The sequence below is a fragment of the Bidens hawaiensis genome, unplaced genomic scaffold (genome assembly GCF_021521415.1).
Source record: "Bidens hawaiensis isolate Kalapana, Puna unplaced genomic scaffold, B.hawaiensis_p1.1 tig00001960_1, whole genome shotgun sequence".
NCBI classification, from domain to species: Eukaryota; Viridiplantae; Streptophyta; class Magnoliopsida; order Asterales; family Asteraceae; genus Bidens; species Bidens hawaiensis.
The window spans coordinates 664,209-681,823 of NW_027491108.1; the positions used below are offsets into that span (position 1 = coordinate 664,209).

At 33.6% G+C, this 17,615-nt stretch overlaps 1 protein-coding gene and 1 pseudogene across 2 annotated transcripts; both read right to left on the reverse strand.

Annotated features, from left to right (window-relative positions):
• Positions 1-2,782: 2,782 nt before the first annotated feature.
• Positions 2,783-8,462, reverse strand: LOC143601772 (putative protein phosphatase 2C 51). Its single transcript, XM_077079083.1, has 6 exons — positions 8,159-8,462; positions 7,769-7,955; positions 7,123-7,229; positions 6,926-7,036; positions 3,637-3,793; positions 2,783-3,100 (listed from the first exon to the last, which is right to left on the reverse strand). Exons 1-6 carry the CDS (start codon positions 8,460-8,462, stop codon positions 2,788-2,790), a joined length of 1,179 nt encoding a protein of 392 aa, XP_076935198.1. The 3' UTR covers positions 2,783-2,787.
• A 2,093-nt stretch (positions 8,463-10,555) lies between these two features.
• Positions 10,556-16,445, reverse strand: LOC143601242 (ETO1-like protein 1; annotated as a pseudogene). The gene is made up of 6 exons (XR_013147622.1): positions 16,127-16,445; positions 14,736-15,531; positions 13,546-14,467; positions 12,700-12,991; positions 11,439-11,748; positions 10,556-10,836 (listed from the first exon to the last, which is right to left on the reverse strand). The product of XR_013147622.1 is annotated as an ETO1-like protein 1 (transcript).
• Positions 16,446-17,615: the final 1,170 nt, after the last annotated feature.

Here is a 17,615-nt window from a genome sequence, read left to right on the forward strand (position 1 = left end):
AGGTTGATTATGTTAGTCATTTTTGTCAACTTGTAGCATTCTTACGATACAATAAAGTTTACGTTAAGTTCTTCAAATGTGGATTCTGGTTTCGAGAATTACAATTATGGGGTCATGTGACAAACTGTGATCATATTCTCATCAATCTGTCTTTAGTGATATCATGATTAAATGGTCACCATTAAAGTATCATACATAAGCCCGAAGTTTTCTTCATTAACGTAGTGTATATAAATCATTTTTATATCATAACTGTTTATATAATCTAATTTAAAAAGGCAATAATTCAAGATTATGTATCATATTTGTTATTCACTTGGATGGGTAAACTACTATTGACGACTAATCGATTGTGTCACATGTTGTTTGACCTTAAACTACTCCAATTGGGAGTATAAATCTCAAACGGTTGGCTTAAATAGCTTAGGTGGAAGTAAAAAAGAAAAGATGCATTAGCTTAGGTAAATTAAAGGCGGGCAACCTAATTGGTTCTAGGGGTGAGCAGAAAACCAAATTAACCGAACCGAAACATTAACCGACGGTCAATTTTTTGTATTTTTGAAAATCCGAATTTTCGGTTTCGGTTTGGTTTTCCATTTTTAAAAGAACCGAAAAAAATCGAACCGAACCGATTGATGGTGATGAAGATTATGAAAATGATGAAGACTAAGACTAAACTTTGAATATGAACAGGATGATGAATAAAAATTAGGAACTTTTAGTGTTTATTTATTAAGAACTTTGTTAACGTGTGTCTATTTTTGGTTTTTGTATTTAATATATTTGTGGTACTCAAATACATTCTTACAAGCTTAAAGTCATCATCTTCATTTCTAAATTTTTTTGCAATGTTTACACATAATTGAAAAAAAAAAACCCGACTATAACCGAACCAAAATAAACCGAAAAACCGAAACCAAACGGTTTGTATATTATAAAAACCGAGGACTTCGGTTTCGGTTTTACCTAAAAACCGAACAGAACCGAACTATGCTCGGTGCTAATTGGTTCACCGACTTTTACTCATTTACGAGCAACTGAGCATAGTACAACATATGATCTTTTTATTAACTTTATTTTGATTAGTCAGCCCTTTCTCCACTTATAATTGTGTGAATATATAAACTTTTCAAATGAAATTTATAATCTTAAAAATCTTACATTATTCAATTCATAAAAATACAAATAATAATAATAATAACAATAATACCAAAATTCATTAAAATATCTTAAGCTACATTTGCTCAGCCCTCAAAATCTCAAATACAACTAAAAATCATTATTTTCTAAATTTATCCTCCATTTTTTCGAAACCGTCACTAATAATCATCATTTTCTCTATTCATCAAAGTTTTATTATTATCTATTTTCTTTCACTCCAAAAAAAACTAACTAAAAAATATTAGAAAATGCTTTTTGGGTAAACACTAACCCCTCAACTATGAGAGAGTAGTGTTGTTTCTCCTAAAAGTTTCAAAGATTGGGATCTGATTTAGCAATCAAATAACATATTTTTTTCATTATTCCCTTATAATTTAGATATGAGCTTGTTAATGAGTATTGAAGAGGCTACTGCGAATGCTCTTAAAACTACTTTCATTCACAGCCTAACCCAATCTAAAAAACACAACCAAACTATTCATTAAAAAAATTGTTTTCTCTCTTTTCCACCTATACAACCCAACTAAACCCAAAATTTTAGATATAAAAAATAATAAGTTGGATAAAATATATTTCACATTCATTAAGCATATTTAATAACATAGATAATTTAAGTTACTATCTTGGCATGAAATATAAATTTATAGTTCTAAAAAAAGGGAAATTACATAATTCAATGTTAGAATTTTGTCATATATGCTCATTTAGATCATTTTTTAGAGCGTTATGAACTTTTTTGCAAAGTCATGCCCTATTAGCCATATAACTTGATAAGTATGCAATCTGTTGAGTAAAGTGTTGAAAAGGTTGTTCATCGTCTTCGGTAGAGCTTCTTCGTTATCGGTTATAGAACGGTCAAATAGAAATTTGGATGGATCATAATATCCTTTTTCCCACACAAGAAATGGGTGTCGAAGAAATGCAAAACGAGCTTGTAGAACTCCAATCTCTCGTTCAACATATTTTCTAATGGCTTCTTGATGTTGAGGGAACAACTTGTGTGTTCAACATATTTTCTAATGGCTTCTTGATGTTGAGTGAACTGTGTGTTCTGAAGTTGTGGAGAAATTATCGACTTGATAAAGGTAGCACATGAAAAAAAATATGTCATCATCGAGATAATATGCCATGTTATTTTCCCGATCATTCACATAACTCATATTTGGTGATCACCTCACGATACATCATTAAAAAAAGATGCGATGGACGTTAATATCATTGCATGAGCCTTGAATGCAGTATGGCACGGTTCAAGTGATTAGATGGTGTGCAAGATTGCCTCTAAATAAGCGATTATATGGCGTGCAAGATTGCATATAAATATGACCCTCCAAAGACAAATATCCATGATAATGCTACATGTACTTTTGTTAGCAAGACGTTCGGATCACCCAACTATCTCGGCTTAACCAATCTTCTCTTGCAACACGTGTGGGCAAGAGTGACTTGTAGACGACGATATCATATATCAGAAATAGAAAGTTATAAAATTACATAAAAAGCTGCTATACTTATAAAAGTTTAATACAGTTTTAACCATTACACTTGCTATAACTTTCAAAATAATCAACACTATATCTTTTTAATGACTATATCAAGTTTGATCTTATATAACCCTAAGTACTGTCACAACTCATCCTTGTGCACCAGGGCTTTACCGCATGCCTGTGCCAATGGAACCACAATAGCACTTAAATTATCAGTACTACCCCTCTCCAATGCTGTCTTCACAATGCAGTTTGCCAATGAAAACGAGGGTAAAAAGGGAAATCTATCATATGAGGAAACATTTTCTTGAGTATCTTCATCTTCAATAAGTTGACAAACATTTTCAGGTGTCAAACTCTCGAAAACACCATCACTTGCAACCACCAAATACTTATCTTTAGCAGTTATGTTTCGCCAGCTCACCACTTCTGGTTCAGCAATCACACCATACCTAACCGAATCCGACCAAAATTTTTTATAAAAATGAAGGGCATTATGGTCATTATATCACTTTTGGGTGGACAGATCTATATAAATGGACATTATTGCATAGTTCAATAGACTCCATGTGTATTTACCAAAATGGTGTTGGTTAACTTTATTATGTATTTCTTAACAAACGTACTAGGAACTCGTTTTTATTCTTTTATTCCATCCATTATCTGTTTTTTAACACGAGCTGATTGAAAAAAAAATAAACGAAAATAATTATAATGATTTGGTAAAAATAAAAAGAACTATAAATGGGTTGATCAAATTAAAAACAATATTAGATTGATTGAAAAAAAAAATTAAAAAGAAGTATAACAAAATAATTTAAAAAAAAAAAGATTAACAAACTCCTAATATGTTGGTTAAAAAAATACAAAATAAGTTTACAACCACCATTTTGGTAAATAAGTTTTACTAAAGATGCAATTAAGTTTTTAAAATGTTTAACATGACATCTCATTTTATAAAACTTGAGTGAAGGCTTTAAAGGCTCACCTTTTAAGAGAAACATCACCAATGGCTCGAGAAACGGCCAAAATGCCATTGACACGTGGCACATCCCAATCAAGAACAAATCCACCTGCCCCTTCGATTCGGGCCCGTTCATCATCTCTATCGGGATGATGATCATGAGTCAATTGTTCAGCATACCCTGCCGATTTAACCAAACACAAACCAAGTGATTATCTGATTTTAATTCTTGAAGTAACAATAATCACTTTAATAAAAATAAAAATCAAAACACTATGGTGCTGTTTGTTTTTTTAGAGATAAAATGTCTGCAGTCTGCGGACCACATCTGTAGCAGAAGAGGTGGACCAAACCTCTGCAGTCTGCAAGAAGACTGTTTGTTTTTTAACGTTCGCAGACTGCTAAAATAAAACAGAAATTTTTAAATAATATGAAATTTAAATAAAAAAGCCATTCAACATTGAAATTTACATAATAGTCAAAAACTGAAATAATATTCAATAATTGGTGGTAGATGGGATATGTTAAGTAGAACACCATTGTTGTCATATGCTTTTACATCAATTGTACCTATAGTGTTATACAGAAACCAAAGAAGGTTGCCATTTTGTAAACGACGGTTTTTAACAACTTGATTCCATCCATCAGCAAACACAAAGTCTCCATCTTCAACTTTGATTCTTACTTCCCAGCTGTGGCGTTCATCAAAACACATTTTAAATACTCCAGCATGAAGTTTGGCCATCAAAGCGAGATTGCACTGCTTCTTTTGATATAGCCTGTCAAGAATGACCTGCATTAACATGTTAATTAAACTTAAATATAAAAATCTAAGTAATATTAAATACCCAAATGTCCTTCATGTTCTTGATTGTAGTATACCGAAGCTTGCCGAATAACAGTTTCCCAATACTGCTTACACGGGCATCTAATTGTCCACTGCAATTCTTCACTTTTAACAAATAAAACAATTTCTTTACGAACAATATTTAACTCATTCATTATGTTATCCCATCCATTCACCACACATTTTTTCCCGTATACTTGTAATGCAACATTCCATTTGAAAAGGCTGTCGTGCTCAATGTTGATGGCGCGAGGAAAAAGTTTGAAACTGCCACAATCAAGTCCTACCAACTTTGTTAGCAGTTCCTGTAATAATAATATAGGTTGCAATGGCATATTAAAATATTTAACATATTAGTAAATAAAAAGTATTTAAGATATGAAATTATTATAAAATGTACCAAAAGTGGATCTACAGGATTTTCAACAACGACAAAGAAACATTTGCTCACACATTTTTAAACCGTGACTGTGAAAAAAAACAAAGAATGTTATTTGACATCAAACAATAAAAGCTCACATAACGCAAATTCATTTCAATGTAAAAATCGTCTGGAAAATAAATGGATTATCAAGTCAATCGTGTATGACATGCATAAACCGTAATTCCATACACATGTAAGACTTAACCATTAATCGTTTTTAGAAATTCATTAAAAAACCTAAACAGCATAAAAACAATAATCCATCAACATTCCATGTTCAATCAATTGACTAATTAATCTATTGAGGTTAAATGGACAAAGAAGCTTACCTTGTTGATAGATCATGGACAAGAAATAGTATGGTTTGTGGTTTACGCTCGATTTACGGCGAAGGAGGCAACGGGCGGAGGAGGCTGGGGTGGAGGAGCGACAGCTGGCCGAAGGTGGAGGAGGCAGGTGGCGGTAGTGCATTGGAGGTGGAGGGGGCAGGGGGTGACGGGAATTGCGTTTTGAAGAAAAGGGGGCTAGGGTTTGAAAGAGCTGATGGAATGAAAGAATTTGAGAATATGTTAGAAGATTTGAGAAGTGGGTAGTTCATGTTTGCGCGAAAAAGAGAGCGAAATGTCGTCCGGAAAACAAACAATCTGCAAAGCTAAACGTCTGCACGTGCGCGTGTTTGTTTTTTCACAAAAGAATTTCCTGGCCTTTTTTGATTGAACATGGAATGTTGATGGATTATTGTTTTCTTTGTTGTTTAGGTTTTTAATGAATTTCTAAAAACGATTGATGGTTAAGTCTTACTTGTGTATGGAATTACGGTTTATGTATTTCATACACGATTGATGTGATAATCCATTTATTTTCCAGACGATTTTTACATTGAAATGAATTTACGTTATGTGAGCTTTTATTGTTTGATGTCAAATAACATTCTTTGTTTTTTTCACAGTCACGGTTTGAAAGTGTGTGAGCATGACAAAATCTTTCTTTGTCGTTGAAAATCCTGAAGATCCACTTTTGGTACATTTTATAACAATTTCACATCTTAAATACTTTTTATTTACTAGTATGTTAAATATTTTAATATGTCATTGCAACCTATATTATTATTGCAGGAACTGCCAACAAAGTTGGTAGGACTTGATTGTGGCAATTTCAAACTTTTTCCTCGTACCATCAACATTGAGCATAACAGCCTTTTCAAATGGAACGTTGCATTACAAGTATATGGGAAAAAATGTGTGGTGAATGGATGGGATAACATAATGAATGAGTTAAATATTGTTCGTAAAGAAATTGTTATATTTGTTAAAAGTGAAGATGAATTGCAGTGGACAATTAGATGACCGTGTGAGCAGTATTGGGAAACTGTTATTCGGCAAGCTTCAGTATACTACAATCAAGAAGACATGAAGGACGTTTGGGTATTTAATATTACTTGGATTTTTATATTTAAGTTTAATTAACATGTTAATGCAACTCATAATTGATCATTCTTGACAGGCCATATCAAAAGAAACAGTGCAATCCTGCTTTGATGGCCAACTTCAAGCTGGAGTATTTAAAATGTGTTTTGATGAACGCCACAGCTGGGAAGTAAGAATCAAAGTTGAATATGGAGACTATGTGTTTACACGATGGATGGAATCAAGTTGTTAAAGACCTTCGTTTACAAAATGGCAACCTTCTTTGGTTCGTGTATAACACTATAGGTACAATTGATGTAAAAGCGTATGACAACAATGGTGTTTTACTTAACACATCCCATCTACCACCAATTATGGAATATTATTTCAGTGTTCTTTGACTATTATTAAAATTTTGATGTTGAATGACTTTTTTATCTAAATTTCAGCTTATTTAAAATTTTCTCTTTTATTTTAGCAGTCTGCAGACGTTAAAAAACAGTCTTCTTTTTGCAGACTACAGAGGTTTGGTCCACCTCATCTGCTACAGATGCCTGCAGATGTAGTCCACAGACTGCAGACATTTTACCTTTGAAAAAACAAACAGCACCTATGTAAGTGGGGTCGGGGTCTTACCTGAACACAAGATAACTCTAGAATCACCAACATTTCCAACTAGCACTTCTTCATCATTCAACAAAAGAACAACACTAGCCGTTGATCCCGCGCTATATTTCTTCTTATATGCTTCCTGCATTCTCATAACAAATAAAGAATGCATCATTAAGAGATTGGCTTTAATAAAATCTTGAAGAACAAGTTAATTACAGTACTTGCCATTGAAAATTTCCGATCAATATCGCGAATCGCGCCCAATACTGCTTCTTCCAAGATTTCATGTAAAGATTTGTCATCAATTGCTAGTAAAACTCCATGAGAACTACACCAAAGTCAAAGAAACAAGTTGACCAACCACAAATCTTAGTGGCAGCAATTTGTACATATTTACACATAGTGTTGTTTAAAAGACTCGAGGCTCGCTCGAAATTGGCTCGTTCGTAAACGAGCCAAGCTGAGCCACGGTAAAATTAGGTCGTTGGCTTGCTCGTTAGGCTTGTTTAGCTGGTTCATTGGCTCGTTTAAATAAAAATATAAATTTTAATATGTACAAACTATAACCTAAAAGTATAACACAAATTTAATATGTTTAAAGTATAAATTCTACATTTTGGATTAAAGATATTGAGGTGTTTTTTTTTTAATTTTTATATATATATATTAATGTGTAAAAATGTAAAACTGAGTACTTATCTTTAAATGAGCGAGTTGGCTCGATGAGCCACGAGTTCGGTCAAGCTTATTACGAACCGAGCTTGAGCTTAACATTTATCCATCCTGTCTAGCCCGCTCATTTTTCAACCTTCAATTAATTTAACCATAAAATAATCATTGATCCTATGATCACTTCATGGAGCTTACCATTGTGTTGATGTGATTAAATCATGATGATTATCAAGATTTGATTCTTTTTTGAAAGCACCTGCAATGAAATGAACGAGAAAGTAATCTAGCAAGTGTTGTTTAGCCGTTTCACTCGCTTCTACACCTCCATGACCATCAAATAATGCAAGTAAATCGACCTTAGCTTCATTTATTTCATCTTTCCCTGCAATCGTGTAAACGTAACCTTTTTCATTCATCATCAACATTTAATTATATATACATACTTTCACAGTATTATTTGTAAATACCAAGAGCTGATAAGATGATGTAAAACCATCCGGGTTTGTGTCGGTTCGACCCGTCAACCCGCAAACACAACCCATTTATCAAAACACCACGAAATCACGTTGTTTAAACTGTTCTTACCGATTAAAGGTAAGCGTATACCAAGATTACAGGCAACCCGATCCTCTTGGTACTTCCTATGCCCTTGAAGACTGGCAAATTGACAAACTTTAGTGGAATATTTGAGAGATTGGAGCCATTCGGCAGCACACTCCGGAGACTGAAGAACAGCAGGAGCACCACCCTCATTGTATGCGATCATACACGCTGACACCACAAGTCCATCAATGGAGGAGGAGTATAATAATAATATTAATATTAATATTGCGGCAGGAAGAACACGTAAGAATGTTGGAGCTACTAAAACCCCAATTTTGACTTTCATTAGTCAGTTTGGGAATTACATTTTGTCTTCAGGAAGATAACATGGTAAAGTTAAAATATAAAAAAAAACAAAACTGATAAAGATAAAGAATAAATCTAATCCAATAATCTTAATAATCTTATACTTATTAATTTTAAAAAATAAATTGATGAGAAAAACATAAATTAATAATTTTTTCATGCAACATTATTTTTTAAAAAAGAAATTCATCATAATAACAAGTGTTTTTTATCTTTAATATTATTATCATATTGTTATATAAAAAAAATAAAAATTAGTGGGTTTTTTATATTGTTTTTTGATGGTTCATTATGATTTTAATTGGATTTTTCTATGAATTGTGTTATAGATTTTGGTCATTGTGTTATCAATTGATACTTATATTAAAGATAACAATTAAAACAAAGATTACGTATTGTGTCTTTTTGTTTGTCATTGTGTCTTTGTGCTCATAATTTGTCTTTCTACTTAACATTTTGTTTTAGTCATTGTGTATTACGTTCATGCTATTGTGGAATATGTAGTTTCCATTGTGTTTTACGTTTCAGGTCATTATGTTATATGTATTTACTATTGTGTTTTACGTTTCAGGTCATTGTGTTATATGTATTCATCGTTGTGTATTACGTTTCATGTGATTGTGTAACATGTATTCATCATGCTGTTTTATGTATTAGATAATTTGTTGTTATTTTATCATTATATTTACGTATTATTACAACCGTATTATTAGCATTTAAAAAAACACTATTATGATTTGAAAGACACAATGATGAAAAAAACACAATAACAAACAGACAAACACAATGACGAAAAGACACAATGACGTATTTTTTTTTAATTTTTATATAACAAAGTCATACTCATATTAACAATAAAAAACGATTGTTATTATAGTGATTTTTGTTTTAAAAACTAATATTATATGAAAAAGTTATAGATGTTTTAAAATGATGGGGGAATTGATATGTGACTTGCATGTATAGAGAGAAAAATTACTTTTATACCCTTTTACCTTTGGTCCTCACTTGACACATGTCAATCAATTACGCCTTTTTTTCCTTCTCATTTTTGTTGGTCATTGTAGAATAACTCAATCCAAAATAAATATTACCAAAATGTTCAACATATACATTAATTAAATGTTTTTTAGAGAATTTCTTTTTTATGTTTAGGCCATCTTGGAGAGCCTCGTTATCCTGCTCTGGCCACACTACGTTGCTTTAATTGGGTCCACGCTAGCTTCAAAGTTTGGCTTAGACGTTCCCCTAAGAAACCATACCGTCGACTGTCACTTGACAGTCATTGTGTCGCCACAAGAGCATAACTCTCTGGCGTAACACATGGTGGGACCAAAAACCAGGTGGGTTTGGGATCCAAACTGACAACCTCGCAAGGTCTGACTCAAATCCTTAGCTGCCACCCAAAGTGACAAAAATGAGAATCGAACTCAGGTCTCTGCTTGAGAACTCAAGACTTCCTATCACCAAAACTTTAAAACTTTCTTTTGTTATAATTTATAAAAACATAAATTATTATTGTTGTTACTAGGAATAATTTTTAGTGTTTTTTTCGTTAATGAGCTTGTCAAACTTACTAATATCATGAACGCAGTCCTCCGAGTAAGTTAATTTTGCTTAAACTAAATTGAGTTTAAAGAAGTTAACAGGCCTTTATAATATTTGTTGATTCTATTTGTATATGCAAAAGGTAGTTTTTACCTAAACAACATATGATATCAACCTAATTTTTGTTATTAACCTAACATATGGCTGGGCCGAACAACAGGATACATTTCATAATCCTATCCTACACATTATTATTAGTTTGTTAAAAGTCAATAAAATAAAGTTCAAGTCAAAGTGTCATGAGATTGTGATGAAATGGTGGACACACCAAGTTTTGTATTCTATTTTTTGGCAAAAAAATAACATGATTTAATTAAGGGGATTATTTTTAAAGCAAACAATGGATTAAATGGCAAAAATCACATGGACCAAAACACTAACGCTTACAACTTACAAGATTTAACACATATTAATGCACAAACATTAATGTTGACAACTTACAATACTCATTTCAGCATACACAAACCAAAAAACCTATCTTTGTGTAACATTGCATGCATATGAACTCACTAATTTGTTTTATAATTAGGGTTCTTGGCAATTTACACGGCTTCGAAGTTGAAGCATTTCTTGATGGTTCGGGTCAAAAGACAGGGCAGCCCGGCAGTCCCGCATGGCACCCAAAACATCCCCAATATGTTCATGAAACGCTGCCCGTAAATGCAATAAATGTAGGTCTGCTTTGAATGCAATCGCCCTTGATAGCTCGGCTATTGCTTCTTTCTCCTTATGATTGTCCATCAAGACTGAAATTTGACCACAACCGAATTTTAAGTGGGCCCCACAAGAATATAAAAAAAATTTAAGGGGTTTCGTATCTGACATGGTAATTATTCAACAAAACGTGTGTCGGTCAACAACCTAACCCGACCTGTACCAGATATTTACATGTTTTGACTAGAGGTGTAAATGAGTCGAGCCGAGCACAACTAGGCTCAAGCTCAAGCTAGGCTCGTTTCAAGCTCTATTCCAAAGCTCGACCTCAGCTTGTTAGTAGTTTTTCAAGCACGGGTTTGGCTTTGTTTATTATAAGTTTTTATTACATATATATTTTAATTATAACTTTTCTAGATAACATAATATATACCATTTAGTTACTTTTATAATAACTTTATATATAATATATTAAACAAAACTTATATAACAAGCCTGGTTAGGTTCGCGACTCAGCACAAGCTCGATAAGTGAAGTTCTTTTAAGCTTTGGCTCGACTCTTTAGAGAGCCAATCTCAAGTAGCTCACTAGCAGCTTGGCTCATTTACCCCTACTTTTGACCCGTTTAACAAGTTTCCTTTTAGGCTCCTTTTTTTATTTAACCAGCCGTTCAAAAGTAAATGACCAAAAGAACCTGCTGCGCGATATCTGTAAGGATAAACCCGAAGAGGATCCAAACGAGTGACCATTTCAAGATCAATCTTTGTTTGCTCACGTTCACAATACTCGGATCTCTTTTCATATGCAGACGCATTATTCCGCGCCTTCTCAATTAATTTTGTCATCTCCTCAAAAGCAGCAGGCTTGTCATTTCTTAAATAATGAACCCGAGCAAGTCCCTGGTGGGCCCGTGTGTGCCTTACTTTAAGTGCATTAATGTAGCAATCGGCTGCAAGGTCTAGTTTCCCGGAATCTACATAAACGCTTCCTAGATTGTTCAGCGCCTGCAATGATTTAAGTGTCAGTCTTCAAATGTTAAAGTTAATATTAATGATAAATCATACAAAAATCTTGAAGACCCAAATCATTATCTTTAATTACTGTTGACCAAAACAGGTCGGGTTAACTGAAAGTTGATCTGACCCTTGAATACTTCATCCATTCTTTCATTGAAATAATAATTAATTTGATAACTGTAGCAAATCAAAAGGGTTTTTAAACATTTTATGATTTTAATACACTTCAGATGACTTTTAACCCGTTTGACCCATTGAAACACAACCAAAATCGGGTCAGGGATAAAGATTGTTTATACATATAATACACTTCAGATGACTTTCAACCCGTTTGACCCATTTAAGATAAAAACATAACCCAAATCGACCCATTTATGAAAATGGGTCAAAATTTAGGGATAGAGATTGTTTACACATTAATACACTTCAGACGACTTTCAACCCGTATGATCCGTTAAAGAGAAAACACATCCAAATCGACACATTTAGGAAAACAGGTCAAAATTTAGGGATAAAGATTGTTTATACATTAGAATAAACTTCAAATGACTTTCGACTTGTTTGACCCGCTAGAGATAAAACACAATCCAAATCAACCCATTTGGGTAAACGGGTCAAACTTTAAAGATAAAGATTGCTAAAACCTGGACTTTCAGCCCGTTTAACCCTTTAGAGACAAAACACAACCCCAATCGACCCATACTGGTAGACAGGTCAAAATTTAGAAATAAAGATTGCTAAATCTTGGATTATCAACCCATTTTACCTGTTAAAGATGAAACAATCCAAATCGACCCATCTAGTTAAACGGGCCAAATTTAGAAATAAAGATTGTTAAAACCTGGACTTTCAACTCGTTTGACCCATTGAAGATAAAACAACCCAAATCAACCCATTTAGCTAAACGAGTCAACAGCTAGATATAAAGATTGTTCAAACCTGGCCTTTGCGAAGCCGGTCGGAAGGGCATTTAAGAGCATCTTGAAGAAGTGCTACAACGGTTGAAGAACAAGTAGGATCTTGGCTAGAATCTGCCAAAGCATATGCTTTTAGAAAAAAGGCTTCAAAAGATCTATTCAACTTAATAGACTCATCGGCTTTTTTCAACCCTTCATCACAATGGCCTGTGTCATATAATATCCAACCCTCATAAACTAAACGTTCGTGTTCACTCGATGCATGTTGGCATGCCAACTGTAAACTCCGCATCGCTGCTTCCGGACAATTTAACCTGAATTAAGATTAACAAGAAATTTAGCATGCACCACAATTGTTTTTTATGATTAAGTTGTTTATTAGAACAAGAATAAATGACAATTAGACACAGTACATTATGGCATCATTTTTCGTACGTAAGGCGCCAACTTTTTATAAAAATTAAAAATGGACAAAAGCGTGTGTGGATCAACCCAACTAGAGATGTTCAAAAACTTCTTAAACCGACCGTACCACCCAAACCGAGCTACTTCGGTCGGGCTAGGAGTAATATGATTCAGTTTACGGTTTGAAACCAGGTTTCACGGTTCGCTTTAGGGTTTTGAAACTGGCAGGGTAAACCAAACCGGCCAGAGATGTTAAAAAACATATATATACTTTTTTAATCTATATAATTTTTAAAAAAATAAAATAATTTTGTCACGTATGGAAATCTAACAATTATAGCATGTATAAGTTACAAGTTAGGCATTTTCACAGAGGAACCGGTTATAAGTTACAACCTGATTAACCGGTAATAGATTCGCCTGCCCGCCCGCACACGGTATAATAATAGTAATAATAATATACCTGAGTAGAAGCAAAGACTGTCTAAAATACAAGACCCCTTTAGCCGTTTCAGACTCCAACATCTGATATATCACAGAAAGTGACCCGATGTCATCAACAGCCGACCACCGATCATACAACTGTAACCAACAATCTGCACTTGTCAAACTTACAACATGCTCACGAACCAATGTTTGAAACTGTGTCGCCAGGACCCGCCCTTCAAACATCCTATAATCAGGACAAATAGTAACAATCGCTTGCACATCACTAATATCCGACTCATAATCTTCAACAACCAAATTAAAACAAAACCTCAGTTCCAAACACTCAACTGTAAGCTTAAAACCAAGAATCTTGTTAATTCCATCATTGAATCTTGAACATTTTGCTTTTTCATTAACGTAGCAGCACGGTACATGTACGGGTATGTTAAAGTCGGGTCCAAGTTTGTTGCTTTTACAAGATCTTCCAATCTTTTTTCATTATTTCCACAGTATAGCGATCTTTCTTGATACATCCACCCTAAAGGTGTGTAATTTGAAATAATCTTGCTGAGTTTGTTATAAGATTCAACCTTTTCACCCTTGATTTGACCAATTCTGGTCAAGCCAATGATAGAATAAACGTGCCCTTCGCTCAATGCAGCCCGAAAGACACTTTCGGCTTCGTTATACTCCTTCTTGAGTAACTTCACACATCCCAACATGTGACACGCCACCATTTTTTGTTGACTTTTTTCTGAGGAGTTGGCTAATTGTTCCAAAAAGCAGGCAGCTTTATCGGACCCCGAATCAAGATCCATAGCAACTTGGCTTAATAAATAGTAGAGTGAAAACGAAGAGGACCCCACCATAACCGATCTATGCAGATGGTTGACATTAGTCAACAAGTCAACTACGTGTTCATCATTAAGAGAATCTGGGAGTTCTTGAAGGAAAACCTGTGTAAAAGAAACTGGGAAATAAATATCTGAAGACTGTGTTTAAACGAGTCATGTTCGCGGGTTGGCGTGTTCAACGGACACCAACCCGAACACGACTCAACCCAGCGAATTTTATGACGTGTTTTTGTGTTGTCATAGAAATTTTCACCTCTACTCAATATATAGGAAACCAAAAACCTTAGACAAACCTGTAATGGACCTGTGGGCTAAACACAACTAAACCCGAATAAATAATAACAACTAGCAATAATCTTTATTTAGCAACCTGCAAACAAGAGGCAGCAAGAACCGGGCAATTATCTTCTAGAGCATATTCCATAAGCTCAACCGCATCGTTTCTTGATAAAACGAGTGTTGCAAGTTTCCTATCACAGGAATCTTTAAGACTCTCACAACAAAACTTACTTGAAAACACCATGATTTCTAGTAAAAGATCTGTTGGTAAATCAGGCAAAACACCCGTTGAGCTAAATTCACTAATCACCTTCATACCAGTTGGTGAAATGTCGTTTTTCGACAAATCAATAACCTCTGAAACCGATTCTATAAAACACCCGTTAAGCATAGAACGAAATGGAGGTGAAAGAGCCGCTATTTTTTGTCTGTCACAAACTATCTTTTCATCCCCAATTTGAAACGAAACGGTTCCTGATAAACAATTCGTTTGATTCATCATTGCACCATCAGGAAAACCAGTGTTTGCTACAGACAGGAGCTCAGAACCAATGTCTATCAATCCAAACTCGTTTGCACATTTTCCACAAGAAGAGAGTATATCCGATATAAGTTCTTCACCTCGTTTTTCATATTTTAACCATGCCCCGAAAATGAGGCGTTCGTGAACCGTGCTTGCTTTGAGCCAAGCTAATCTAAGGCTTCTTCTCATTGGTTTAACATCACCGAGGCCTTTAAAGACTTGAAACCGCAATAAATAAAGGTTTGACCGCTCATGTGGAGGGCATGATTCAAGTTCTTTGTGGATTTGGGCTAATACTTCTACATAACCAATAGGTTTAAAATATGGTAGAATTGATGGATCGGGGACTTTGATTAGAGATTCTCTGCAAATAACATAGGTTTAAAATTTGTTCATTTAGTTAAACGAGCAAACACGAACACATGTCTCATTCGTTCAGTTTTTTTACGTGAACGCTTGTTTACATTCATTCATGTAAGTTAGCTTACATTTGTTTTAGTTCGATCAATTACGTTCGTTAATGTATTCATTTTAAATTGTTTGGCACATTACAAATTAATATAGTCTTAACTCTTAATAACTTTTTAGGCCAACACACTGTTTTTCACATTACTTTTAACAGGTTTTAGCTTCGTTCTTTTACATCTGTGAATTGTTTGTTTATATTGTTAACGAATAAACATAAACAGCATGAGCATGTTCATTTTCTTAACGAACAAACATGAACACCCCATTCATTTAATTGTTTGTTTTCAATCGTTTGAGCAGTTAAAGTTAAACAAACGAACGAACACGAGCATGCTTCGTCCATGTGTGTTTGGTTCCTTTACAAGCTTAAACAAAAGAATGAATATATGCATCTATCTATAATCAAAGGGTGATTGGATTTACGTTTCAAAAGCGATTATGCGATATTGAATATTCAAAATTACCATCAAAATAGCAAATGGAAAGCTTACAATGAAGAAGGAGAGTGAGGTGGAACTTTTGAAAGCTTTCCTCTTTCAGCTTGCAGCCATGATTGCGGATTCAAAGCATTTAGATGTGATTCTTTACAAGATTCAGATGGGAAGAATGTCTTCATGGGGCATAACAGATGAAAGATTTCCAAGAACTCCACACAATATCCAAATCAGGGTTTTTCGAGGAAAATTTTGCAACTAGAATGAATCAAGAACATTTATAAGCTCAAAATTCCCAAATTTGGATAAAAAATATCCCAGTTTTCCACAATATCCAAATTAGGGTTTTTGAGGCAAATTATGTAACTTAAATCAAATAATCAATCAAAAGCATTTAAAAGCTCAAAATTCCCAAAAACCTATATTTATCTTAACTTGATTAAAATCTCTCAAATCTTCACAATGTCCAATTAGGGTTTTTTGAGGCAAAATTCTGCAACTTGAATAATAAAGAAAAATTAAAATCTCAAAATTCCCAAATTTGAAAATGGGATTATCTTATCAAATTAGAATTTTGAGGGAAAATTATTAAAATTGAATAAATTAACAACAATCAACCCTCAAAATCCCGAATTTTAAAGCAAATTCTCTTAATTTGCTGATGATCAGAGCTTTTTCTTTACCAAAAACAGTTGTTTATGTTTCCTTAAATAATTACACAGGATCTCTGCAAAAAAAAAAAAAAAAAGAAAAATCAAAACCATATTAAACGTGCCAAATCTTTGAACCTAATAAGATACAAACAACAAAAAATCAAGAAACAGAGAGAGATGGTTGCTAACCTTGTTTGGATTACAGTAAAGATACAAAATAACTGAATTACAAAAAAACAAAACAAACCCACTAATCTAGTGATTTTGATGAACAAAACCCACAAGCTCAAAGTGAAGGAATCTGAATAAAAATTCAATCTTTTTTTTGTTTTTGGTAATTTAAAAGGTTTCCCTTTTTTCTTTGTTTTTTTTTTCTATTCAATTTCCCACTGCCTTTTTCCCGTTGGTATCTTGTTCGTTGTTGAGTTGAAGAATTTACTAGTGCCAGCATAGAGTACAACTGTTGATGTACGTTGTACAAGGTCAAGATGGCTAGAAAGATTGGGTTTGTTAATGACAGGACTGGTTTTGTTTCAAAGATTTGAAGGCCAGTCTACAGTTGAGTGTTGATGTACATGTTTTTCTAAAATGCATTTAACACATTTTATAACTTCACTTTTAAATTATATATTTTAAAAATTACAGACAAACTTATCTAAAACATTTTCTACTTATGTTTATATTTCAATTAGCATACTATTATTGGTGAACATATGCAATTGGTTCTTAACTAATTCTTCATCATTGTAACAATTTTCATATATTTTTATGGTTTCGCTTCTTTACAGTTTCATCTTTCAACTCTATACGATTGAAGGAAAAATCTTGCTAATATGAAGATCGACCGCATGCTTACACGTCATGGACGGTGAAGAGGTAGGTCCCAGCAGAGC